The 25,431-nt window shown below is 39.7% G+C and overlaps 1 protein-coding gene across 3 annotated transcripts in view; it reads right to left on the bottom strand.

The window, feature by feature from the left end:
* TBCD (tubulin folding cofactor D) overlaps window positions 1-25,431 on the bottom strand; it is a 974,871-nt gene that overhangs the window by 400,387 nt on the left and 549,053 nt on the right. For all 3 annotated transcript variants that reach the window (XM_029600281.1, XM_029600283.1, XM_029600282.1), the window contains exons 20-21: window positions 23,599-23,672; window positions 9,071-9,188 (exon numbers count right to left, since the gene is read on the bottom strand). In XM_029600281.1, coding sequence (XP_029456141.1) covers window positions 9,071-9,188; window positions 23,599-23,672 — 192 coding nt within the window. The remainder of the gene's footprint in view (window positions 1-9,070; window positions 9,189-23,598; window positions 23,673-25,431) is intronic.

Genomic DNA, 25,431 nt, shown 5'->3' with positions numbered 1-25,431 from the left:
ATAGCTGGGGGACAGGGTAGCCAAGCCAAGGAATTACTACAGGACTTTGTAGTGCCAAAGAGCAGATAAGCATCCTCAATTCGCTGTCTTGCAGGTGAAGAAGGGCCCTCTCTTGTGTGGCGACACAGAACCAAACCTACCTGATTGGATGCTTGGCATTTGTGTTCAGCCAGGCTGGGGACAAAGGCAGCTCAGCTTGGAAACATGCTGGGAGCCTGGTTAACAGGTTCACATGATGTCACAACTAGATATGGCAGGCACAAGGCCGAGCACCTGAGAGATTCTACATAGCTTCATGATGAACAGTCAGATGCAGTGTAAGGGTACTGTTCTTAAGCTCAGATACAGATGATGTTATATGTACTACTAAAGCTATGGCCTATTATTATCCAGCAATAAGACATTCATTTGTAATTAGTAAATGGGAGGTTATGAGGGGCTGCCATAAAGGTCCTGGCTGCTATGTTACTGATTTCTAAATGTATATCTATTTGTTTCAGTACTAGTTGCTAGAGTAGATATCTAGAAAGCCAGTAATTTAGATGGAGTATAAAACTGTTTGTATTGCTCTTAAACAATTTGGAATACAATTTGTCATTCTACTGAATTATTTCTCTGTGTCACACAGTCTACTTAACTCTCAGCCTAAATACTCTGATTACACTTCAAGGCAGGAATATGCTAAACATTGGTATACACAATCCACAGTGGCTCCCTCTGAAGCAGCCAAGATTCCTGTGGGTGCCCACTGATTACCCACAGGAATCTGTGCATCAAAGCAAGAGTTGGCAAAAGGTCACTAGTTACAGGGTGCAGGAGTAAAATAAGGGTGTGTAAGGGGGAAAAAAAAAAAAAGACAACCTTATTTTGTTTTTTCTTTTACTATTTTTTTTTTGTTTCCATCAACTTATTTTTGCATTTTAGTCAGCACTATCATTTGAGTGTACATAAATGATTTTAACATGCTAAAATACAATTTTAAAAAAAGAATTGGTGGTGGGGGGGGGGGGGGGGTTTCTCATTTCAAATTGGAACCGACATAAAATAAACAAATGCTGTTGATACTTTCAATGCTGTTTTAAACGAATACTCATTCCTAGAGTGAAGGGAGAAGTGACTCTGGGATGAACAATGTAGATTGCAGTCCACCAGCTACTCTCATTTCAATGTTAGCAATTAATGGAACATAATCATTAAGGATTTTTTTTTTAGTACAGAAACTAAAAAAGTGAGCTAGAAATCCAGAAAAATTAATTCAAGAAAAGACAAGAGATATTTGTGTTGACGTCACAGAATAGAGAGATAGTACTGGTACAAATTTAGGATTTTAGGTAGAAAGTTGAAATCCAGAAGCTCCAGGACAGCATTCTCAGAAATGTTCCCCGTTCCATGTGCAGAACCCCAGAGGCAGACAGAGCTCCAGAGTCTCAATATAAGGATGAGACGATGGTGTAGGGAAGAAGGCTTTGATAGGAACTGGGCAAAAGTTTGGGGAAGGGGGGGGGGGGGGGGGGGGAGTCCTTTTCCAAAAAGATGGGCTCCACCTTAACCAGAGTGCAGGAAGCTGCTGGCACTAACTTTTAAAAAGGAGACAGAGACACACTTTTAAACAAGATGATGGGGTAAAACCAACAATTGCTACAAAGCACATGGTTCGGAATGATGTATCTTTCAAGGATACTAATACAGAGAAGTTAGGGCATTCCAATAGAGAGGTTGCAATAAATGCAAAAGTGGACCAGGTGCTCTTAAGTAATGAGCAGGCACAGTTGAAAGATAATACATTATCTCTCATCTTATAAGCAGGTTGTAAATTCAAACAAAAAACATACTATGAAATTTCTGTGTACAAATGCTAGAAACCTAAAAAGTAAGATTGAAGAGTTAGCGTGTATAATGCTGAATGAAGAGACAGATATAAGTGTCATCTCAGAGACCTGGTGGTAGGAGAATAACCAATGAGACACTGATATAGGGTACAACTTGTATCGCAATGATAGGGTGGATCAAACTATATATTAAAAAGGGCATGGAGTCAAACAAGACAAAAGTTATGCAGGAAACAAAATGCACTGTAGAATCTTTATGGATAGAAATTCCATATGAAAAGTGGGATAAAATAGCATTAGGGGTGCATTACCATCTGCCTGGACAGAATGAACAGGCAGACAATGAATTCCTAACAGAAATTAGGGAAGCTAACTAAATTAGCAAAACATTAATACTGGGTGAGTTTAAATGCCTGAGTATTACTGGGTAAATGTCACCAAAGGACATGCTAAGGAGGTGAAGTTCCAAGATTAAATAATGAATGCTTCATGGAGAGCTTGGTACAAGAACTAACCACGGTGGGGGTGGGGGGCAGGAGGGAGTAGCTATTTTAGATCTAGTCCTAAGAGGAACACAGGATATGGTATGAGAGGTAATAGTTTTGGGGCCACTTAGCAATAGTAGTCATAACATGATGAAAATTTAACTGGAGAAAGGACACAAAAAAATCTACTGTGATACATTTAACTTTCAAAAGAGAGACTATGAGAACATGAAAAATGGTTAGGAAAAAATAGATAGGAGCAGCTGCCAAGACTACGAGTTTACAGCAAGCATGGACCTTTTTTAAAAATACCATCTTGGAAGCCCAGATCAGATGTATTCCACGCATTATAAAATGTGGAAAGAAGGATAAATGATTACCAGCATGGTTAAAAGGTGAGGGGGGAGAAGTTATTATGGCTAAAAGAACATCTTTCAAAAAATGGCAAAGGGATCCAAATGAAAAAGACAGGAAACCAACACTGGCAAGTTAGATGCAATGCATTGATAAGAAAGGCAAAGAGAATTTGAAAAGAAGCTTGCAATGGAAGCAAAAGCTCACAATAATTTTTTCAGGTACATTTGAAGCAGAAAGCCTACAAGGGAATTGGATGGACTACCAGATGACCAAGGGGTAAGGGAAGACAAAGCCATAGTAGAGACACTAAATTAATTTTTTTTGCTTCAGTCTTTACTGGGGAATATATAAAAGAGATACCCATACCAGAAATTATATTTAAAGGTGAAAATTATGAGGAACTGAAACTGCTTCAATTTTCTTCACCTCCTGCTCTATGTATATTCCTCCCGGTTCCCCCCCCCCCCCACCCCGTTGAATGTAATTTCAGCCTTTCAGTTACAATGTGAACCGGTATGATGTATGCTTACTAATGCCGGTATATAAAAGTTTTAAATAAATAAATAAATGAGGAACTGAAACAAATCTCAGTGAACATGGAAGATAAAAGGCAGCAAATTGACAAGCTAAAGAGTACGAGATCGCTTGGACCAGATGGTATACATTCCAGAGTACTGAAAGAATGGAAAAATGAAACTGCATCATACTGAGGTCCATACCCTGTGGTTCTAGGATGTGATTATTCCCAGTTTGAGACTCTGTGGGGCCAGCTTATGGCCAGTCAAGCCAGCCCAGACTGCACTGAGACATCTCCTCTGGAAACTGCTTCATGGAATATTGTAGATGTATTCTGCATAGAGGCAAAGATATTTAGACCATGGAGACAGCACTGAAGAAAGGATATCCAAGAGCTACAGTGTTTAAAGCCTGGTTGGGTTCTTACTGTTTCAGTTGTTCATGACGACATGTATCAGATGCAGTTGTGGGTAATCCAGGAACCCCTTATTGATTCCCCAAAAAGGGTGGGGGAGGGTAATCCTGGAGAAGTTAAACAGGCCCCACTTGAAAGTAATTCTCTATAGTTGGACCAGAAGTGTGTGTATATATATATATTGAAAGGGAAGATACACTTAGGCCTAGGGGATCCCACATAGAGGCAGACATTCAACCTGACAAGTTCAAGCTGAGGGGGAGAGTTATGTAAGGGAATGTACATAAGACCCTTCTTAAAAGTCTAGGATCAGCATTTAGTCTGGTTCACCTTAAGACAACCATAAGGGAATCCTGGTTGGAAGATGTTTCTGCTGAGGAGATGGATAAATTGCCAGGCTCAGATGAATTATGTTAAAACTACTTATCTGTAAACTGCTGCATTTCTATTTCCATCACTGCTGAAGTAAGCAGGCTTTTGGTTATTTAATTTGCCTGTAAATAATAAATTATGTAGAAGAATACCAGAGTCCAGTCTTCTCTGTCTTCCAACAAGCTAACTGGATGTTAAGCAATTTTAAGTTTGATTTTTTTTGTACATTTTATTGCTACCATTGTAAGTGACTATGGATTATGTGTGTTTTTATGTGACCCGTTCCGAACCTTGGAGGGCGTGGGATACAAGTAATTTTCAAGAATAATAGCCAGAATCCAGCCTACTCTGCTCTCCTGTAAACTAAAGACTGCCCACATTGGATTACACTTCCATCACAGAATTACAAAACAGATGGAGATTTAATGAAAGATATTCAAAAACGTGCTATTACTAGGGGATTTCAATTTGCCATATGGTAATTGGGATATCTTGGCAGTGGTGTCTTCTAGAAGCAGAAAGTTCCTGGATTCTTTGCAGGGAGAACTGTTTTGTCAACTGATAACAGAACCTGCTTGGGAGGGGCAGATACTTGACCTGGTGCTTACCAACAGGGACAGTATATCTGATGTTTTAGTGGATGATCATCTGGGATCCAGTGTTCAGACAGTGTGGTTTAGAATAAGAGTGCAGGAGATGAACATTCATTCATAGCAAAGGTCCTAGGCTTCAAGAAAACTAACTGTTAAAACTGGAGAGAACCTCAAGGAGTCATTATCTGGAAGAGAAAATCTAGGGGAAATAGAGCTGTGGGCAAAACTAAAAAGATATTTAAAGATATTAAACAAACTTTTTTGTTAGGAAAATAAATAAAGGAAAGAAGTAAAAGAGGCTCCTATGGTTTTCCAAAGTAGCAGCTAAAAAGGATAAGGGAGAAAAAGGTTAGCTTTCATAAACTACAAGAGATCACACACAGGCTGATGCAATATTGTTGCGTGTTAAACGGGCGCTCATGATTGAGCAACCGCTCTCTTAATGCGCATTGGTCCACTTCTCTGGTTCCTGATTTAATATTTAAATCAGCTGCCGCAGAAAAAAAGGAGGCGCTAAAGAAAAGTTTGCATTCCTAGTGCCTTCTCAGCATCGGGCGCTCAGGATATGTGGCTGTCAGTTGAGCGTCCCTTTTCCTAACCTGACTGCAGGCACACTTTTTTTTTTTTTTTTTTTAGGGTTCTCTTTTTTCGGTTCCTCCAACTTAATATCGCCATTTTCTGATTTTCTGTAAAATTTTTGGGCTCCTCAAGAATTAATGTTTGCTCCGAGGCAGCTGTTAATTTTTTTTTTTTTTTTAGAGTAAAATGTGTGCGTGGGGAGAAATAGCTAATAGCCTCATCAACATGAATTTGTGATGAGCGCTATTAGCTACACGCTCGGTTGGATGTGCATTTTGGAAGCGCTAACCCCCATTTTGCATCAGGGATTATGGGCGCACATCCAAAATGCATGTCCAATCACGTGTTGAGCCGTGCGTTATTGCATCAGCCTGAGAAAGAAGAAGTCAAGTGACAATATCTGGAAAAGTTAAGAGAAACTGGGAAAGTAGTATAAAGAATGCAGAAAGTCAAATGGAAAAAAGAATAGCAAATATGGTAAAACAGGGAGATGACTTTTTTTTTTTTTTAGATACACTAGTAACAGAAGAAAATATATAAGTGACATTGTGAATCTCAGAAGTAAAGGGGGGAATATTTAGAGGCTGATGAGAAAAAACTAAGGCCTAGATTCATCATTCTGCTATATTTATATTTGTAGCTGAATGATGAGCCACGTGAAAAAAAGGGGCGGGGAGAAATTGTGCAGCCGCCCACCGCAGTTGCGGCTGGGCTGCACAGTTTTGCACCCATGGAAAAAAGTGTAGTTATTTCCCCTGGTGCTGCCAGCAATGAAATAGAAAACATTATGCCCGCAGCGCTGCCAGGACATAACTCTGTCCAAACCCCACCCACGCTCCTCCCCTTCCTCTAATTTGCATTGTACCACCGAATGCCAGCACATTGTGGTTTGATGAATGACCTGGTAAACTGCTTAATTATTTTTGTTTGGTGTTCACTGTGGAAGGGTTAGGAGCAGTACCATATAAAACAAACACAACTAAGATTGGAAGTGAGGTAAATCTCAAATGATTTTCAGAAAAGTGTGTTCATGAAGAGATAACTAAACTTACAGTAGAAAAGGCGACGGGGCCAGACGGGATACATCTGAAGGTACAAATGGAACTCAGAAAAGTTCTGGCAACTCCACTGGCTGACCTTATAAATGCTTCTTTAGAATCACGACTAATTCCAGAGGACTGGAGATGGGCAGATGTGGTTTCTATTCATAAAAATGGAAGTAAGGAGGAGGATGGGAACTACAGGCCAGTTAGGCCTGACTTCTATGGACAGCAAATTAATGGAATCGCTGCTAAAACAAAAGAAAGATAGTGTAGTTTCTGGAATCCATGGAATACAAGATATGAGGTACCATGATTTTACCAGAGGTAGATCTTAGACAAATCTGATCAATTTCTTTGATTGAGTAACCAGTGAATTCAATCAAGGGAGAGCGTTAGATGTAGTGTAGTTAGATTTCAGTTAAGCCTTTGACACGGTTCCAAATAAGCGACTTATAAATAAAATGAGCGCTACTGGTATGGGCTCTAGAGTCTGACTGGGTTAGAAACTGGTTCAGTGGGAGGCGACAAAGAGTAGCGGTAAATGGAATTCACTCCGAGGAGGAGGATATTACTAGCGGATGTGTCTCAGAGATCTGTATTTGGACCGGTTCTTTTCAACATTTTCATGAGTGACATTGCAGAAGAATTGTTGAGAAAGTATTGTAATTTAGCAGATGATACCAAAATCTGAGGATGCCATTGCTAAAGACTGGTTGGAGACCAAGTTGTCAATCTTGATGAAGTTTGGGATATTTTGAGGATGTTCAAAGGGCAACTGTTAATTGTATTTATAAGGGATAGATTTGTTCTAGTTTGTGTGACCTCAGGTATTTTCATGATTAATTGATTTGTTTTAAAAGATTTTTATAAATATTTTTAAGGTAGTAATTTTTTAGGTTGTCCTTTGTATATAAATACAGATTTGTGTTTGTGTGCCCTTATCTATACATTTAAATTTTGGTGGCATACATATTTTTCTTTTGTAATATCTTTTTGACATTTGATTAATTTTGCTCATTGTTTAGTTATGTGATGATGCTTAAATGAAGCATCTAAAATGAAGAATTCTATTGCATTTATATGTAAGTTAATGTAATATAGTTGGATTCTAGCCACATATCATAAGATAGAGAATTCCACAGTATAATGATACTTGATAAGAAAAGGTTGAACACCTAGCTGGCTCCCGTCTGATTTGAAATGGAATTACCAATGGATCTTTTTGAGAAGACTATAATGTCATGATAGACCAGTAAAGACTTAAATTTCTAAGATACTGTAGCTGATCCCTCTGATGAAGTTTAAATACCATACAAAGCAATTAAAATTTTATCAGACATAGAATTGGAAGTCAGTGGGATTTTTTCAACACAAAAGAAACATGATCATACTTCTGCAAATTAAAAAACAATCTAACTGTGATATTCTGTAAAAGCTAACATTGTTCCATCAGACTGTCAACCCAAGGTAAAGGGTACTGCTGTAATCGAGATGTGAGAAAATAAGGGCACACACTAGTTTGGAGATTTTATACTTCAAAGAAAAGTCACAAGCGACAAATAAATTGTAAAAAGAAAAAACAAGTATGAACTATAGATGAAACCAATTATGTCCAACGACTATTTAGAATCCTTATGGAAATCACCTACTTTTTCAAAAGAATCTGCACACCATCTATTTTAGGGGATGCTCCAACTGATTATTATGCTTGCGAATCCATAGTGCTATTGATATATTTGGATTAATCTTCAGGTTTATGTAAAAACAGCCATTGAGCAACATGATCCAGGTAATTATAGGAATTAATCATATTATCCGTGGATCCTGATTTACCATATGTGTTAACTTCAATGTTGTTTTCATAGAAAAATGTACTATATCTCAAGCTCTGATCATGATTGCCAGTTATGCAAGAAAAAGATTGAGCAGAAAAGGTGCAAGTACAGATCCTTAAGGGATTACACAAGTAAGAGCTTTAGCTTTAGAAATAGTGCCCCAACTGACTTGAAAAGACCAATTTTTAGGTAGGAGATAAAGCAGACCAAAACAGTGTCTATAAGTTTTTTTTTCTGCTATTAACATCAGTCGATGATCCACCAAATCAAATGCAGCACTCATCATATCTATAACTTCTACTAAAGTATTAACAAGGAGTCATGGTAAGAGACTCATTGTGCAAGGGTAGCCTAAGGAGAAGCTTTAGGAAATATTTTTTCAAGAAAAAGATTTTGGATGCATGGAACAGCCTCCCAGTGAAGGTAGTGAAGATGAAATCAGTAACAGCATTCAAGAAAGCATGGAATACACACAGAGAATCCCTATAAGACCATAAGAAGTTGCCATACTGGGTCAGACCAAGGGTCCATCAATCCCAGCATCCTGTTTCCAACAGAGGCAGGTTTGAAGAGTGAGGATAAAGCTAAAGATGACTTGAGGTTTATGACATTGCACCAGAAATGAAATCTGGCAGATAAGATGAACCCTATAGTACTTATCTATTGTCATATTCTATAATTAATCCACAAAATCTACAAACAGGGCTTCAGGGATTTATACAGTACCATGTTATTATTAGCAATATCCTTTGCAAAATAAGCATTTCTAATCTTTGTAGTTGCAAAAAGACAAAGATCATTCTATTTTTATGAAGTGGGTGGTCAATCAATTAAAACATGACTCATGCATACAAAATAGAGATGTTAATTCAACAGCTACAATGAGAGGAAAAAAACAAACAGATTCTGCAGTTCTTGTGGAAACTAAAACTATAAGGCAGAAAAAGATCCTTAAACATAAAACCCATTAATTATAGAGGAGAGTTATGGAAGATTATACATGAAAAGTTCAGCTATTTCTCATATGAACAAGCCAATCTTTATACCTATTGTTCTCTGTTGCTAGCTTGTAAAGTGCATGTGTGATCTCAGCGCAGGCAAGAATTGCCCCATGACGTGTGTGTAGATCTGACCCCACCGCTAAAGGTAACAATCTTGGCAAAACTGCAAAAGATAAACAAGAAAAAAACACAATTGTATGGTCTTAAGGTATCACATTCAGGTAAACACTGCTGCAGGAGAAGGACTTAATTTTTAAAAATCCTTTCACAAATTGTACCTTAAATGGGCCTTATGGGGATAAAGGTTTCTAAAATCTGAGTGCTCCAGTCTGTTTACTGACTTTCAGCTCATCTCTGTTTGATTAACACCACTTTTTTTTTTTTTTTTTACACAGTATAGTCAAACAGAACTCTGGGCACGTTCGTTCCTGTGCTGAGCTGACATCATTAGATAATCGAGGAGATAAGTGTTAAAAGATCAGCTAAGGGAGGAAGGGATTACAAACTGTGTATTTTAATGTCACGTTATAAAGCAAAGTTGCTTACCAGTAACTGTTGTTCTCTCTGGACAGCAGGATAAGTGGCACAGGTGAGATGATATCATCCAAAGGTATCAATAAAGAATTAATTCTTACAGAGACTAGTGCCAGTATCCCAGTCTCAAAGCAGAAGCAGATTGTGTTGAGAAAACCCTAACTTTCTGTAGTACAATGGCCCAAATTACGTCGTAGGCCCTTTGCATTATCTTATAGGGTTATAGACTACCATTTTTGAGTTCCTCCAAATCATCACCATGGAAATTTCTGCTAAAATCCAAGACCTGAATCTTTTTTTTTTTTTTTTTTTTTGAGAGAGAGAAACCTATTTTACACTTGAAGCAAGAGCTACTGAGAAGGTTCCAGCTCAAGAAAAAGGAAGTATGTTTTATTGCAAGTACTTCCTAATTCCAAAGAAAACAGATGACACACATCCCCATCTAGAACCTCAGGAGTCTAAAGAAATGTCTCCACAAAGAGAAATTCAAGATAATCACATTACCCATCTTACCTCTATTTGGAGGCTTACCCGGGACTCAAGTGTATGGTTTGGTTTAGGTTGCTAAGTGGGAAAGGAAATGTGTGTTTATGTGTACTGTGTGAGTGTAGCTACCTTCATGATGTTGCACTACTATGGCAGGTTCTAGTTGAACATATTTACAAGCTTTGGAGGGAGAATCTGGGCTGGGGGATTCTGTTCTGCCAGAGTACACGATTTAACTTATGTGATGCAATCATATAATATGATATTCCATGACCAACATCACTTTAAGTACATTAAACATAGATGGCCAGCACTCCACGATCAAAAGGAAGAAAATGCTTACAGATTTGCGTAAGCATAGAATTGATGTGGCTTTTCTCAAAGAAACACATTTAGAAGATCAGGAATACCAGAAACGTCAAAGGGAATGGGCAGGATATTGCTATTATTCATCATTTACTTCTAAACAGAGGGGGATGACCATTTTAATTAATAAAAACGTGCAGTTTGATAAAGAAAAGGTACTGATGGATTTGAATAGGAAATACATCATTGTGGGTAATTTACAAGGAGTTAAAGTGATACTACTTAATATCTATGCTCCCAATTCTTATTCACACAAGTTTTACAATACCATTCTTGAAGAAGTGTCTGATTCAGAAAGATAATTGATTATTCATGGAGGGTGATTTCATCATCACAGACAATCCCTTGGTACATTGCAAGCCTGCAAAAACTATAAAAAATCCCCCCCAAAAACCCACAACAATCCACTCTGGGTATCGGGTTATTATGTTCAGAGCTCCAACTCTTCATTTAGATGGTTCAAGAATTCACGCACTTCCCCCATGTACATCAGGTATGTACCCTAACTGATTATGTCCTTACTACAGAGTCTCTAATCTTATTTGCAATGTTCCCTTCTCAGATCATGCTTTAATGGTCACTACACTGATTGGGGGTAGCTGGAAGGGGAACATTTCAATGGAAAATGTCACCATGGTAGATTGAGGACAAAACCTTTGTGCCTTTCTTAGCAGAAAGATGGAGAGAGTATGCAGAACTCAATTCTACTTCTGAAGTGGACCCTGTCACTTTCTGGAATGCTGTGAAGGCAGTGCTAAGTGGGTATATTGTAGCATACCAGATAAGTGAAAGGAAAGATAGAAAAGTGCTGGAGTTGACCAAACAAACAGCCTCCTTAAATCAAATCCATATATGTGACGTGTCTCAGGTCACTAAAGTCAACTTGCTGGCAGCCAGAAAAGAGCTAGATGTGCTGACCAGCAAAGCACAAGTCTTTAGTGTTTTTACAAACTGACGCTTTATTGATGGGGGAGTAAATCAGGGAAGCCGCTAGCCAGACTGGTGAAACCCAATATTAATGCCAAAGGAATGGTCAATACAACAAATAAATAATCCAAAGTAGTCAGGAAACCACTGATATGGTCATGCAGCTGATTAATGACTCTCAAACTTGAGAGAGCACACCCATCATATTGCAAGCATTTTAAAACATAAGACTTGCCATACTGGGTGAGACCAAGGATCCATCAAGCCCAGTATCCTATTTCCAAGAGTAGCCAATCCTGTTCACAAGTACCTCGCAGGATCCAAAGGGGTAGATAGATTCCAAGCTGCTTATCCCAAGAATAAGCAGTGAATATCTCCAACTCCACCTTAATAATGGTTTATGGACTTTTCCTCCAGGAACTTGTCTAAACCGTTTTTAAACGCATCTACACTAATAGCTTTCACCACATCCTCTGGCAATGAATTCCAGAGCTTAATTATGTGTTGAGTAAAAAAATATATATATATTTTCTCTTATTAGTTTTACATGTATTACCTAGTACACTGCAGAGTTGTCGTCTGAGCAAGAGTAGCAAAACCTTTTTAGTGATGTACAGCTCCCACAAACATGCGAGAGCGCTAGAGAATGTTTGAACTCACCAATCACTGAGATAGAAATACACAGAGCTATTAAGCAACAGCAAACGGCCAAAACTCCAGGGCCAGATGGTTTTGGACCTGAATTCTATAAGCTTTTATGTGATCAGATTGCCACCCCAATTAAAAATATGTGCCACACAGTCCAAGAGAAAGGAAACCCTGAAGCAGGGCATAATTTAGCAAAGGTTTACCCTCTAAACCTGGCAAGGATCACTGTTACTCAGAGTGTTATTGTACCAATTCCCCCCTTAACCAGGACATAAAATTGCTAGCAGCGGTGCTCGCTTCTAGGCTGAACCTGGTTATCCAAGAGGTGGTATCGCCAGATCAAACTGGATTTATAAAGGCCAGGTGTCGAATTCCAATATATTAAATGCTCTATCTGCACTTCACTCTCTGCTCCAGGATAATATCGAAGGGCTGTTAATCTTGACACCAAAAAGGCATTTGACCGGAATGAGTGGTCATATCTCAACTGGGTACTGTGGAAGTTTGGGTAAAGGTCATCAATTTATTCAATGTGTTCAGCTTTTGTATACTGCACCTATGGCCCAACTTCTGGTGAATGGCCTCCTGTTTGAACAATTCCCTTTGGGTAGGGGCACGAGACAAGGTTGCCTTTAGTTTTAAAGATAATAGTTCCAAAGTTCCTCACTTTTAGCTATAAAACTATGCACAATAGTGCTCTTTGAAGGCATACATATCAGGTCTAAGACAGTGAAATTGAACGTTTTCGCTGATATGATGCTGTTTGTGGGAACCTCCAAAAAAGCTTGGAAACTATCTTACAAGTGTTTAATAACTTTGGTGCTTTACCAGGATTAAAAATTAATTATGGTAAAACAAAAGTACTACTCAGATGCAGAGATGCAAGAGAAGTGAGATGGTTTCTTCCATTAATGTGGGCTTCAAACCACATGAAATATCTTGGGATACAGCTAGCTCATACAGAAATTGACTTATATGAGCGTAACTTTTCAGCAATTTCGGGAAAAATAAATTGTTTGTTGAAGAGTTAGAGGTCATTACCATTGTCACTCTTGGGCAGATGTGCATTGATAAAAATGGCAATTCTGCCCAGATTTCTCTACTGCTTACAGATGCTCCCAATCTGCTTCAAAAATTAGGATGTTTAGTCAATTCACTCAATGGTGACAGATTTTTTAAGGGGTGGTAAAAGGGCTAAGACAAGCTATGATACACTGAGGCTGGAGAAGTGTCAAGGGGGTTTGCTACTACCTGATATGAAGCTATATAATATCTAATGTCTTCTTTGTTTTATTCATGAGCAAATTTCTAATAAATGTAAATTTGATATTGAGGGGCTGATGACATAATCCTTATAGACCAAGTATTTACTTCAATTGCCCAGGAGTAAACTGTCTTTTATTGGGGGCCTTATGTTCTGGTTTAATGCTGTACATAAGGCTTGGCTTAGCTGGAGGAGGATGATAGGATGGGATTATAAGGTATGTCCTTTTCTAACTAAATGAAAACAGTGATTTTCCATTAGGAATGGGAACGTCTGTGTTCCAGGATTGGGCCCGGAAGGGTTTTGATATTGTAGGTAAGTGGGTGGATGAAGACTCTGAGCCCATACTCTGATTCTTTATGGGAAATATGGATATCTAGATCTCAATTTTTTGCATAGTTGCAGGGCCGACACTATTGTACACAGTTGTGCAAGGGAAACCTGGGACACACTGAAGCTACAGAGCAGGAAGAAAGTTTCTTGGATACTATTTGTAAATACAATAAAATTATTTGGTCTGCTCACCTTAAATCTTTACTGACATCTCATTTAACCAAAACGTGGGTACAATGGAGTGGGGATTTTGGAGAAGATATTACAGAGGACATGTATATTCCTCCAAAAGCATGTAACAAACACTTTATGGCGGCTAATATGAGAGAAATACAGTTTAAGTTGCTCCATAAAGTGTATATCACCAGATCTTTGGGGCATTGCATGAAGTTATGGAATTCTGCCCTCTGTTTGAAGTATAAAGCACAGAACACCTCGTGCCACTTGTTTATGGGGTACCATAAGCTACAAGCTTATTGGAGACAGATTCATGCCTCCCTGAACCAAATCTTGGGAACAAGTATCCCTTCCTTGGATACATTGGTTTATTTCAATATTTCTGATACAAGGTTGAATTTGCCGTGGAGGGAGGGGGAAATAAATTTATTGCTGTGGCGCTCCTGTTACCTGAGGAGGAGATTTTGCAGCACTAGAAAAATGAACTCCCATCCTTTAGATGTTGGAGATAGTTTATGTTACAAACTGTACAAACAGAAGGACTGAGGAAAAACAATCACTAAACTCAAAAGCTATAGAAAATCAAAGAAGTTATTTCTAGGATTTAAGATGGCTGACCAGTGGTATTTAGCATGAGGTATCCCTCCCTCTTGATTTATATCATTTTCCTGCTTGTATTTTGTCTTACCATATAGGACACAAAAAGAAGGTGAAGCCAAGGGCCTTCCTTGCAGTAGTGACAGACCCTCCAATTTCAAGGCCAGTGAATGACCATGTTATAGGAGGTGCACTTTAGCTGGGGAATCCGTCGTTGGAGATGGTGGAAGTAGAAGTGGAGCTCCTCTCTCTTCCTGGCTCTGATATATCTTGGAGCTCAGCTACTAGAACTCCCCCAAGAGACCCTGCTGCCAGTCACATGCTCAATATGTGTCCGGTGGGGTCACAGACTGATGATGATATAGCGGCAGTGCATAAGTGTGTAATCTTGGGTATAATTTTCTGTCTTTTTTGAGAGAAAAATACTGTCATATAGTTTTTATAATGATTGCATATAGTTTTCTGTCACTGTGAGACAATTCTTGCTTTGTGCTGTGAGTCTCCTCCAGCTCCCACCTTTGTCCATCTTGTTGCTATAAAAAGTACAGTTTAGACTCCATTGCTATGCACCAGACCAGCATATAGCTAGTAGGTGGTACTGCATAGCAAAAGATAACACAAGCTTGTGGGCTGTGAGTAGCCGGGCCCTCCCCCTTCTCTTACTCTCTCCCTTTGCGAGAAGTAGCCTGGACACACAGTTCCCCCTCCTCCTTCACCCTTCAGGTCACAGGTGTGCAGCAGCTCATAAAGAGCTTTAATCAGCTGAGCTAACACCATGTTGAGGTCCCAAGACACAGAGAGAGGCCTCAGGGGAGACTTCAATTGAAGTAGGCCCCGCATGAAATGTAGAACTATAGACTGTACAGAGATGGGTGTACCATCTACACACCTTGGTGGTATGCACCAACTGCACTGAGATTAATTCTAACGAAGTTAGTTTTTAGGCCAGCTTCCAATAGGTATAGAAGATAATCAAGCACATCTTGTGTGGGACAAGAGAACAGATCTAGGGCCTTCTCACACCACACAGGATCTCTCTTCTACTTCAGTCCATAGGACTTCTTAATGGAATGCTTTCTGGAAGCCATCAGGACCGAAGACACATCCTCTGAAAGATCAAGAGGCTATAAGATTCACCTCTCAACATCCAGGCTGTGAGCATCAGGGCTTGGAGGTTGGGATGTCACAGTCTGCCTTAGTCTTGTATGATGAGATCTGGGGAAGTCCCCAGACTGATCGGTCTCCGGATGGACAACTCCAGAAGGAGACCAGACCTGTCTTGGCCAATGAGGGGGCCCTCGCGAAGCTTCAAGAGAGTTTTTACCCGCAAGGGATTCAGAGGAGACACATACAGAAGACCCTTACCCCAATGACGGGTAAGGGTGTCCAAGGCTGGTTTGCTGTCCGACCAGTATAGGGTGCAGATCCAAGGCACTTTCCTGTTACAGTGGAAAGGAGTGGACAGTGGAGTGCCTCAGGGATCTGTATTGGGACCCTTACTGTTCAATATATTTATAAATGATCTGGAAAGAAATACGACGAGTGAGATAATCAAATTTGCAGATGACACAAAATTGTTCAGAGTAGTTAAATCACAAGCAGATTGTGATAAATTGCAGGAAAACCTTGTGAGACTGGAAAATTGGGCATCCAAATGGCAGATGAAATTTAATGTGGATAAGTGCAAGGTGATGCATATAGGGAAAAATAACCCATGCTATAATTACACAATGTTGGGTTCCATATTAGGTGCTACAACCCAAGAAAGAGATCTAGGTGTCATAGTGGATAACACATTGAAATCGTCGGTTCAGTGTGCTGCGGCAGTCAAAAAAGCAAACAGAATGTTGGGAATTATTAGAAAAGGAATGATGAATAAAACGGAAAATGTCATAATGCCTCTGTATCGCTCTATTGTGAGACCGCACCTTGAATACTGTGTACAATTCTGGTCGCCACATCTCAAAAAAGATATAATTGCGATGGAGAAGGTACAGAGAAGGGCTACCAAAATGATAAGGGGAATGGAACAGCTCCCCTATGAGGAAAGACTAAAGAGGTTAAGACTTTTCAGCTTGGAGAAGAGACGACTGAGGGGGGATATGATAGAGGTGTTTAAAATCATGAGAGGTCTAGAACGGGTAGATGTGAATCGGTTATTTACTCTTTCGGATAGTAGAAAGACTAGGGGACACTCCATGAAGTTAGCATGGGGCACATTTAAAACTAATCGGAGAAAGTTCTTTTTTACTCAACGCACAATTAAACTCTGGAATTTGTTGCCAGAGAATGTGGTTCGTGCAGTTAGTATAGCTGTGTTTAAAAAAGGATTGGATAAGTTCCTGGAGGAGAAGTCCATTACCTGCTATTAAGTTCACTTAGAGAATAGCCACTGCCATTAGCAATGGTTACATGGAATAGACTTAGTTTTTGGGTACTTGCCAGGTTCTTATGGCCTGGATTGGCCACTGTTGGAAACAGGATGCTGGGCTTGATGGACCCTTGGTCTGACCCAGTATGGCATTTTCTTATGTTCTTATGTTCTCAGGGGAATGTGAAAAGATGTATGTCTGGTTTCCCTGGTCCAGGGACCACTCGTGGGTCTGAAGGCTCAACTATTTCTGTCCGCTACCACATTCTCCATCCCGGCCAGGTACATGGCCCTAAGCACCATCCTCTGAGACAGGGCCCATGACCAAATCTGGACTGCTTCCTGACACAAGAGGTACAATCCTGTGCCTCCTTGCTTGTTCACATACCACATGACAACTTGGTTGTTGGTGTGGATAAGGACAACTTTGTGGACAGGTATATGGCCCAACAGCCTCAATATGTGCCAGGCTGATACCTGCTGGCTTTGTTGGATCCCTATCACGATGCTCGTCAAGGTAATGGCCCTCTGGCGAAGCGGAAAGGCCTTGGTTTGAACCGTGTTTAGCACAGCTCCTATGAAGTCCAATAGAGGTGAAGGGCTGAGATGGCTCTTTGGGTAGTTGAGCACGAATCCTAATGACACCAATACCCAGATGGGCAAGCACAAGGACCTGGTGGCCCCTGCCTGAGACATGCTCTTGACCAGCCAATCATTCAGATACGGGAAAACATGCACTCCAAGGCTGCGGAGGTGCGCCACCACCATGGCTAGGCATTTGTGAAGACCTGTGGAGCTGGTGCTAGCCTGAATGGCAACACCTGGTACTGAAAGGGCTGTTTTCCCACCACAAACTGGAGATACTTCCTGTGAGTAGGGAAGACCTCAATATGGGTGTATGCGTCCTTTATGTTGAGGGAGCATAGCCAGTCCCCTTTTTGCAAGAGGAGAATCAAGGTGTCCAGGGAAACCATCTTGAACTTTTCTCTCTTTAGAAACTTGTTCAAGGCCCTTAGGTCTAGGATGGGATGGAGTCTTCCTGTTGTCCTTGGAATCAGGAAGCACCTGGAGTAGAATACCCCCATCCTCTTTACCCTGGTGGAATTGGCTCAACCACTCTGGTCATTAAGAGGGAGGAAAGCACCGCTAGTAGTACCTCCTGATGAGCTACCGGCCCCCAAAATAGGCACACAGAACAATTTGGCAGGACACCAAATTAGTACCCCTGACAGACAATGGACAGAACCCACTGATCCAAGGTTATACTGGGCCACCGGGTCATAAAAAACTGCAGCCTTTCCCCGACCGGAGGGTCCATCGGCCCGGGTATGGGCAACTGGCTTACACTCCCTAAGGACCAGTCAAAACCCCATCCCTGGAATTGACTGAAGAGCCAGCTGGGGCTTGGGAGCTATCTGCTGCCTTGGTCTGCTGCGGGAGCCCTGATGTGTTGAGGGGAGCAAAGAGGCAGAGGATAGTACTTAAGAATATAAGAAATTGCCATGCTGGGTCAGACCAAGGGACCATCAAGTCCAGCATCCTGTTTCCAACAGAGGCCAAACCAGGCCACAAGAACCTGGCAAGTACCCAAACACTAAGATCATCCTATGCTCCTGATGCCAGTAATAGCAGAGGCCATTCCCTAAATCAACTTGATTAATAGCAGTTAATGGACTTCTCCTCCAAGAACTTAACTAAACCTTTTTTAAACTCAGCTACACTAAACTGCACTAACCACATCCTCTGGCAACAAATTCCAGAACTTAACTGTACGTTGAGTGAAAAATAATTTTCTCCTATTAGTCTTAAATGTGCTACTTGCTAACTTCATGGAGTGCCCCCTAGTCCTTCTATTATCCAAAAGTGTAAATAACCGATTCACATCTTCTCGTTCAAGACCTCTCATTATTTGAAAGACCTTTATTATAACACCCCCCCCCCCCCCCCAGCTGTCTCTTCTCCAAGCTGAACAGCCCTAACCTCTTCAGCCTTTCCTCATAGGGGAGCTGTTCCATCCCCTTTATCATTTTGGTCGCCCTTCTCTGTACCTTCTCCATCGCAACTATATCTTTTTTGAGATGCGGCGCCCAGAATTGTACACAGTTTTCAAGGTGCGGTCTCACCATGGAGTGATACAGAGGCATTATGACATTTTCTGTTTATTAACCATTCCCTTCCTAATAATTCCTAACTTTGTTTGCTTTTTTTGACTGCTGCAGCACCCTGAGCTGACGATTTCAAAGTATTATCCACTATGATGCCTAGATCTTTTTCCTGGGTGGCAGCTCCTAATATGGAACCTAACATCGTGTAACTACAGCAAGGGTTATTTTTCCCTTATGCAACACCTTGCACTTGTCCACATTATAGGGCATGCTGGGCATGCTCAATGTGCCTAGTCAAATTTCTAGAAACGTTATCTTAAGTTTTCTGCATCGGGGCTCCATCTGATGATGCCACCCATGTGTGAGCTCTACCATCCTGCTTGTCCTCTGAGAATTTAAATGTTGGAGACTTCAGGTACAGTGCTGGCTAAACCATAAACACAGATTGTGTCCTTAATTTTGAAACTTGATAGAGATTGGTTCCTAAGTTTATTCTTTAGACATCAGATTGAGTGTTTTTATAATTTAGGTAAGGGTATTTCCTGATGTTGCTAGACAGATGCAGAAGTGTAAACAATTTATTTTGATGAGACAGAGTCCTACAACTAGGAGCAATGTTTTTTCTTAAGTTTGCATGCAAATGTTATATTAAATATAGAGATCTCATTTTCTGAATCTAGTCAATTGACCAGTTTCATTAATAGTATAACAGCTTAATTAAGTATACCCCTGTTCTCTGCCATTGTATCTGCTTACTTATTTTATTGAGTATTGTTCTATATAGTATAGCACTTGGGAAATACTGCTGGTTCTACAATTCCTTATTTGATTGGTTCTTTGAATTTTGCTATTGTATCCCCAGTATTTGATGACTTGGAATGAAATGCACCATGATATTTTTCCTTTTTTATGTTTACTCATAATGTATACTTGATTGCATGTTTATCAAATCAAGATTATGTCTTGAATTGTAATACAAAATGCATAAATAATAATTTTAAAAAGTTATTTCTGTTTATGGAAAATGATACCTGGGCTTCTCTAGATGACTTGTAAGCATACACATTTAAGTTGGATAAGTTCTTGGAGGAGATGTCCATTAACTGCTATTAATCAAGTTGACTTAGGGAATAGCCACTGCTATTAATTGCATCAGTAGCATGGGATGATCTCGGTGTTTGGGTACTTGCCAGGTACTTGTGGCCTGGTTTGACCTCTGTTGGAAATAGGATGCTGGGCTTGATGGACCCTTGATCTGACCCAGCATGACAATGTTATGTTCTTAAGTTGGGGATGTGATGTTCATGCAGGATTGCATGACAATGTGGGTGTGGATGTGTATGTTGAGAATGAATCTGAGGGAAGAGAGAGGTTGGTGTGGTTCAAGTTATGTGAAAAAGGTTGCATTACTATGGTTTAGGGTTGAATTCTATGTACTTTGGACATATTTTGTTTGTATTTTTCTACATATGTTATAAATGTAACTGTCCTCTTAAAATATAAATAAAAACACACATAATAGTGTAGAAATATACAAACACTAACGGTGGGATGACTGTGGATGCCATGCTGTGGCCGACCTGCATTCATCCCAGGATACCATCATTTCCATGCCACTGACACTGTCATTAGGTGTGCGTGCATGGTGCACATCATACAAAGAAGACCCACACAGTGAGAATTCAGAGATGGCGCCAGCTGACTATATCAGAGAGGGCTGGGGATTTAAACCCCAGCCATGCTCCTAGAAGATGCCTCAGCAACAGGTCCACCCTGCTCTGTTCTCTAGCATCTAGTGCCACATGTCTAAGAAGGTGTGGATTGTTCAGAGGGATCAAGGACTTGGACCACACTTGTGCTGGGCTTATTGCATTGTTTTAGGTTGACTGCATTCCCTTTGGTGAGTTCTGGCTGGAAGTTGCAGCAGATGGTATTGTTGAAAAGACTGGTAGAGGCATCTATGAAAATATGGTCACTTATACGTGAAGGAATGACTCAGAGTAGAAGGCTGCTCAGGAGCCATCAAGAGAGATTGCACTGCAATGTTTGGATCTCTAATGTGAGCAACCATTTCTCAGGTAAAATGTTATCACCAAAAAAAGGTAGGTCAGCCAACATTTTGTGGACATCTTCACAAATGCTGCTAGCTTTAAGCCATGCCATGCACTGAGCCCCAGCTGAGGAGGTATGTAAAATGGAATCAAACTCAGACTAATCTGAGAAAATGATGGCTACCCTCTTCTACATCTAAACACAGTTGAGCTTAATAAGTACAACCTTCTGCAGACTACTGGAAAGCCTTTACATTCATGATTATGTTCAGAAGCTATCACATCAAATAAAACTGGTGGATAATGATGCCATCAGAGATCTTACAGCTTTGAAAGACTTGTCAAAATTGTCAACTAGTCTATAATCTTTCCCTGGAGTTGAGTTTGAGCAAATTCTAGGTTGGTTTGCTTTTTTCATAGCAGACAAACCACTATGGTCTGATGTGGTAGTTGGACGACATCGAAATCACAGAAGATTCTGAACCCACTATTTAGGGTCATTTCCTTGCCATAGAATACCCTCAATAAGGTTTTCTCACATTCTAATCTGCAATATTTGAAGGATGTTGTGAACTGGAAGGGCTGCTGACTTTGACGGTAGTGACCAGAATTTGAAGTAGACCAAGTAATTTTGAGGGGGGTACTTTGTCTTGCAGACATAGTCACAAAGCATTGTTCCCATCTTTTCCACAAATTTAGAAAAGGTGAGGTCCTTCAGGGTCGAGAAGTGGGTCAGGTAATTCTTCCTCTGAGCATACTGGCACATTTATCCAGGACTTCAATGACAAAGAGGGTGAAACAGGAAGTTCTTCTGGTTGCTCTTGAGGAATGCACCCTGGCCAATCAACTCTGACTGGACTTTGCTGCTAGAAAGCACAATGATAACGAATCTTGACTTACGACTTCTGATGAGGTGTTCAGGCCAATAGGTGAGGTTGGGACTCAGGGTCTGAGGAAGCACTGCAGTAATAGTGGATAGAAGAAATTGGACTGTTCCTTCTGTCTCCTTAGTCAGAGAGGCAAAGAAATTTCTCACCAATCCAGCATTTGGTCAAGTGACTGATATGTCTGTTGACTTGGTGTAGATGATAGAACATCCTCTTCCAAAACTAGGATAGGTTCCTGCATCTGAATGGGGGGTTTATTAGAAGCCAGCAGGACTATAGAACATACCAGATCCAGAGTTTCCAAAAGAAATCCCTCGAATAGCATCCTTGATGGAGTAATAGTTCTTATTATTGGAGGGGGCAAACTATCCAAGCTCAGATACTTTTTCATTCCAGATTAATATAGTTTAACTATGTTAATAACATGTTATTGCTTTTTAAAAAAAGGTAAAGTTTCAGCATTGTACTGTTCATACTTATCTCAATATGATCTTTAACCAGGCCATACACACAGGGGTCAATTTTAAAAAAATGCCAAGTAGTTAACTTAGGTCCCTAAGTTTGTTTGTTTTTTTTTTTGAGTGTCTAAATTTAGGAGGATTTTCAGCTAAAAAACCCTAAATTTACAGCTGCAATTCATTTGCCTAGGTTTAAGCACCTATGTTAACTGCTTAATGCTGAAAATCGTACTAAGCACCTCATTTTTTTCCTTACCTAAATATAGGTTCCTAGTGAAAAATTGGTTCCTAAATTAGATTCTCAGCCCCAACTGATATTCAAAAGAAGGTGCTTTAGATGTGTAACTGCCAGTTAGGTGCCTAAACCCTTTGAAAACTGACCAGAGTGTTTGAGACAGTAACATGATTCTTAGCACTACTGTCTCATCTGAAAAATGAAATACCACATTAATAAGCAAATTGTATTTTCTGTGTACCGCACCATATTTCTAAAGTATACATAGTTCATTTTTGTCAATTACACACTTTACTGCTAAGTTACTCTTTTTCAAACACATGCCCACCAATCATCTGGGCTGAAATTACCTCACATTGCTTGGTTCATGCTATATGTCTACCTGAAATCACACATAGCATGCATCAAGAGAATATCCACTCTCTCTCCAACAATAATCCCAAATACTCCTACCACAACTTCCAGATAGATCAACCAAAATGTTAGACAGCAACTGAATTATAGAAAAATAAGACAGCTCTAAATTATAGAAAAATGAATTATAATCGAGATATAAAATTTCCACTTCTGAGGGTACACCAAGCTGTATTTTACCACTATATACATCTTTAGGTAGCATTTTATCTTAGCCAAATTTTTAAGTGAAATAGGTGTAATTATTTGTAAAGAGCATAGAGAATACTACCTTCAGATGTTTCATGGATACACTTACCCAAGAGTCAGAATAAGAGAATGCACATATATAAATTATCACAAAAAGCATTCACATTATATTTTTATATTCCATCAAAAATACCATAAATTGCATTAACTTTTATATATATATGTGCTGGAACAATATAAAAACTATTCATAACACCCATCTATCTAAAATCACTTCCGTTTTAAAGATTCCATGGTATATTTAATCATAAGTCTTGCATAGACAAATGAATCCATCTCATATTTTTTTTTAAATGTTTGCTGTTGCAGATAAAAATGTTCTCTGTTTTACTTAATTCTTTGCACAATATTTAAATCTCATTAATATCATTAGTATCAGAGGTATACTTCTCTCTATAATCCTTTTAGTATCGCGCAGCTTTCAAAAGTTCAGAGATGTAACAAGCCCAATATAACAAACCCTACACTTACCATTATTTATCATATATTCAGGAGCCCGTGGAGTGAGGTTATGTAATGCTTTGCTTGATAAATCACGAATCACACTGCAAGAAATGAAAAAGGTTTTCAGTGCTAGTAACTCTTTATAACTACCTGCAAACCAGCACATTGCACATAAATAGGGAAGAAGTAAGGAAAAGAAAGGAAAAAATATGCCAAAGTACTAAAAGTTACATGGTAAATTATGTTGTAACATGGGATTTAAAAAACAAAGTTGGAACCAAATAGATTCTAAACTGGCTTCCAGGAAAATATAGTACTATCATTACAGCAGTGGCCACGGAATGAGAGGGGACAGGAATGGAGTGGAAGGTAGTGTGTAGAGGAAAGAAGTAATAATTATACTAAGACACTGTATGAAAATATAATTCAAATTTAAGCTACAGTTAAACATTGTAATCCTTTCACACTAGTCTTTGATCCAAACTACCTACTTAAAGGTGATTATATAGCAATAGTGTTTATCCTCAGATGCATGTATTATCTAATAAAGTTTTTTAATTTTAAACCTAAAAATGTGTTCAGGAAAAGCAATTATCTTACATGAGCAGTGGTATATAGCAAGCCTCATGAGAAATAAACATGATGTCAGCCACCATCTGTCACTTCAGTCAACAAATATGAAGTCATAATATTTCTTAAGTACAATACTCTGTAATTTGTGAAAATCATCTGTTATATAAATAAACTCTCAAAGTTCTAAAGGAACTAAAATCTGCTGATGATAGCAAACAGAGTTTTAACAGTGATAAAACACACTTTACTGATCTTATTTTGCATACATTATTTTAAAATTATACATCAAATGAGTTCCTTAAACAGCAAAATTGCTTACCTGTAGTAGGTGTTATCCCAGGACAGCAGGATGTAGTCCTCACATATGGGTGACGTCACTGGACAGAGCCCTATCATGGAAAACTTTCTGTCAAAGTTTCTAGAAACTTTTGACTGGCACACTGAGCCCACTGAGCATGCCATGAGCCCTCGAGCCACAGGGATCTCCCTTCAGTCTCGTGTGTAGCAATAAGTGTTAGCAAAAATAAAATAATAAAACGTATCGAACCCAACTCCGCGGGGTGGCAGGTGAGTTTTGTGAGGACTAAATCCTGCTGTCCTGGGATAATACCTATTACAGTTAAGCAATTTTGCTTTATCCCAGAACAAGCAGGATGATAGTCCTCACATATGGATGATTAGCAAGCTACAGGCTGAATCATTCTTGTACTGGACCAACAGGAAATAACTTTTGCAATGGCACAACAACTGGTGTACTGCTGGAAAAAATGAGGCAGCCTGAAATCACAGTAGGTTGAATGCGGAAGGAGTTGGGATTACGCTGGAAACAAGTTCTTTAAGACAGATTGTCCATAGGCTGAATCTTGTCATCCTTCCTTGTCCAAACAATAATGAGCTGCAAAGGTGTGAAGAGAAGTCCATGTTGCAGCTTTACATATGTCAGCTATTGGTACTGAACGATAGTGTGCTACTGAGGTTGACATTGCTCTTACTGAGTGTGCCTTTACTCGCCCTTGGGAGAGGAAGGCCTGCTTTTTCATAGCAGAACTCTATACAATCTGCAAGCCAGTTAGAGAGAGTTTGTTTGCCCACTGCTTTACCCAGTTTGTTTTTATCAAAAGAAACAAAGATTTGAGTGGATTTCCTATGGACTGCAGTGCGGTCTAGGTAATATTCAAGTGCACGTTTACAGTCTAAGGTGTGCAAAACCCTCTCACCTTGGTGAGCGTGAGGTCTTGGGAAGAATGTGGGCAAGACTATGGACTGATTCGAGTGGAATTCCGTAAC

The sequence above is a fragment of the Rhinatrema bivittatum genome, chromosome 4 (genome assembly GCF_901001135.1).
Source record: "Rhinatrema bivittatum chromosome 4, aRhiBiv1.1, whole genome shotgun sequence".
In the NCBI taxonomy this organism is placed as follows: Eukaryota; Metazoa; Chordata; class Amphibia; order Gymnophiona; family Rhinatrematidae; genus Rhinatrema; species Rhinatrema bivittatum.
Note: the sequence above shows the minus strand (reverse complement) of the source record. Positions and strands in the feature narration are given on the sequence as shown.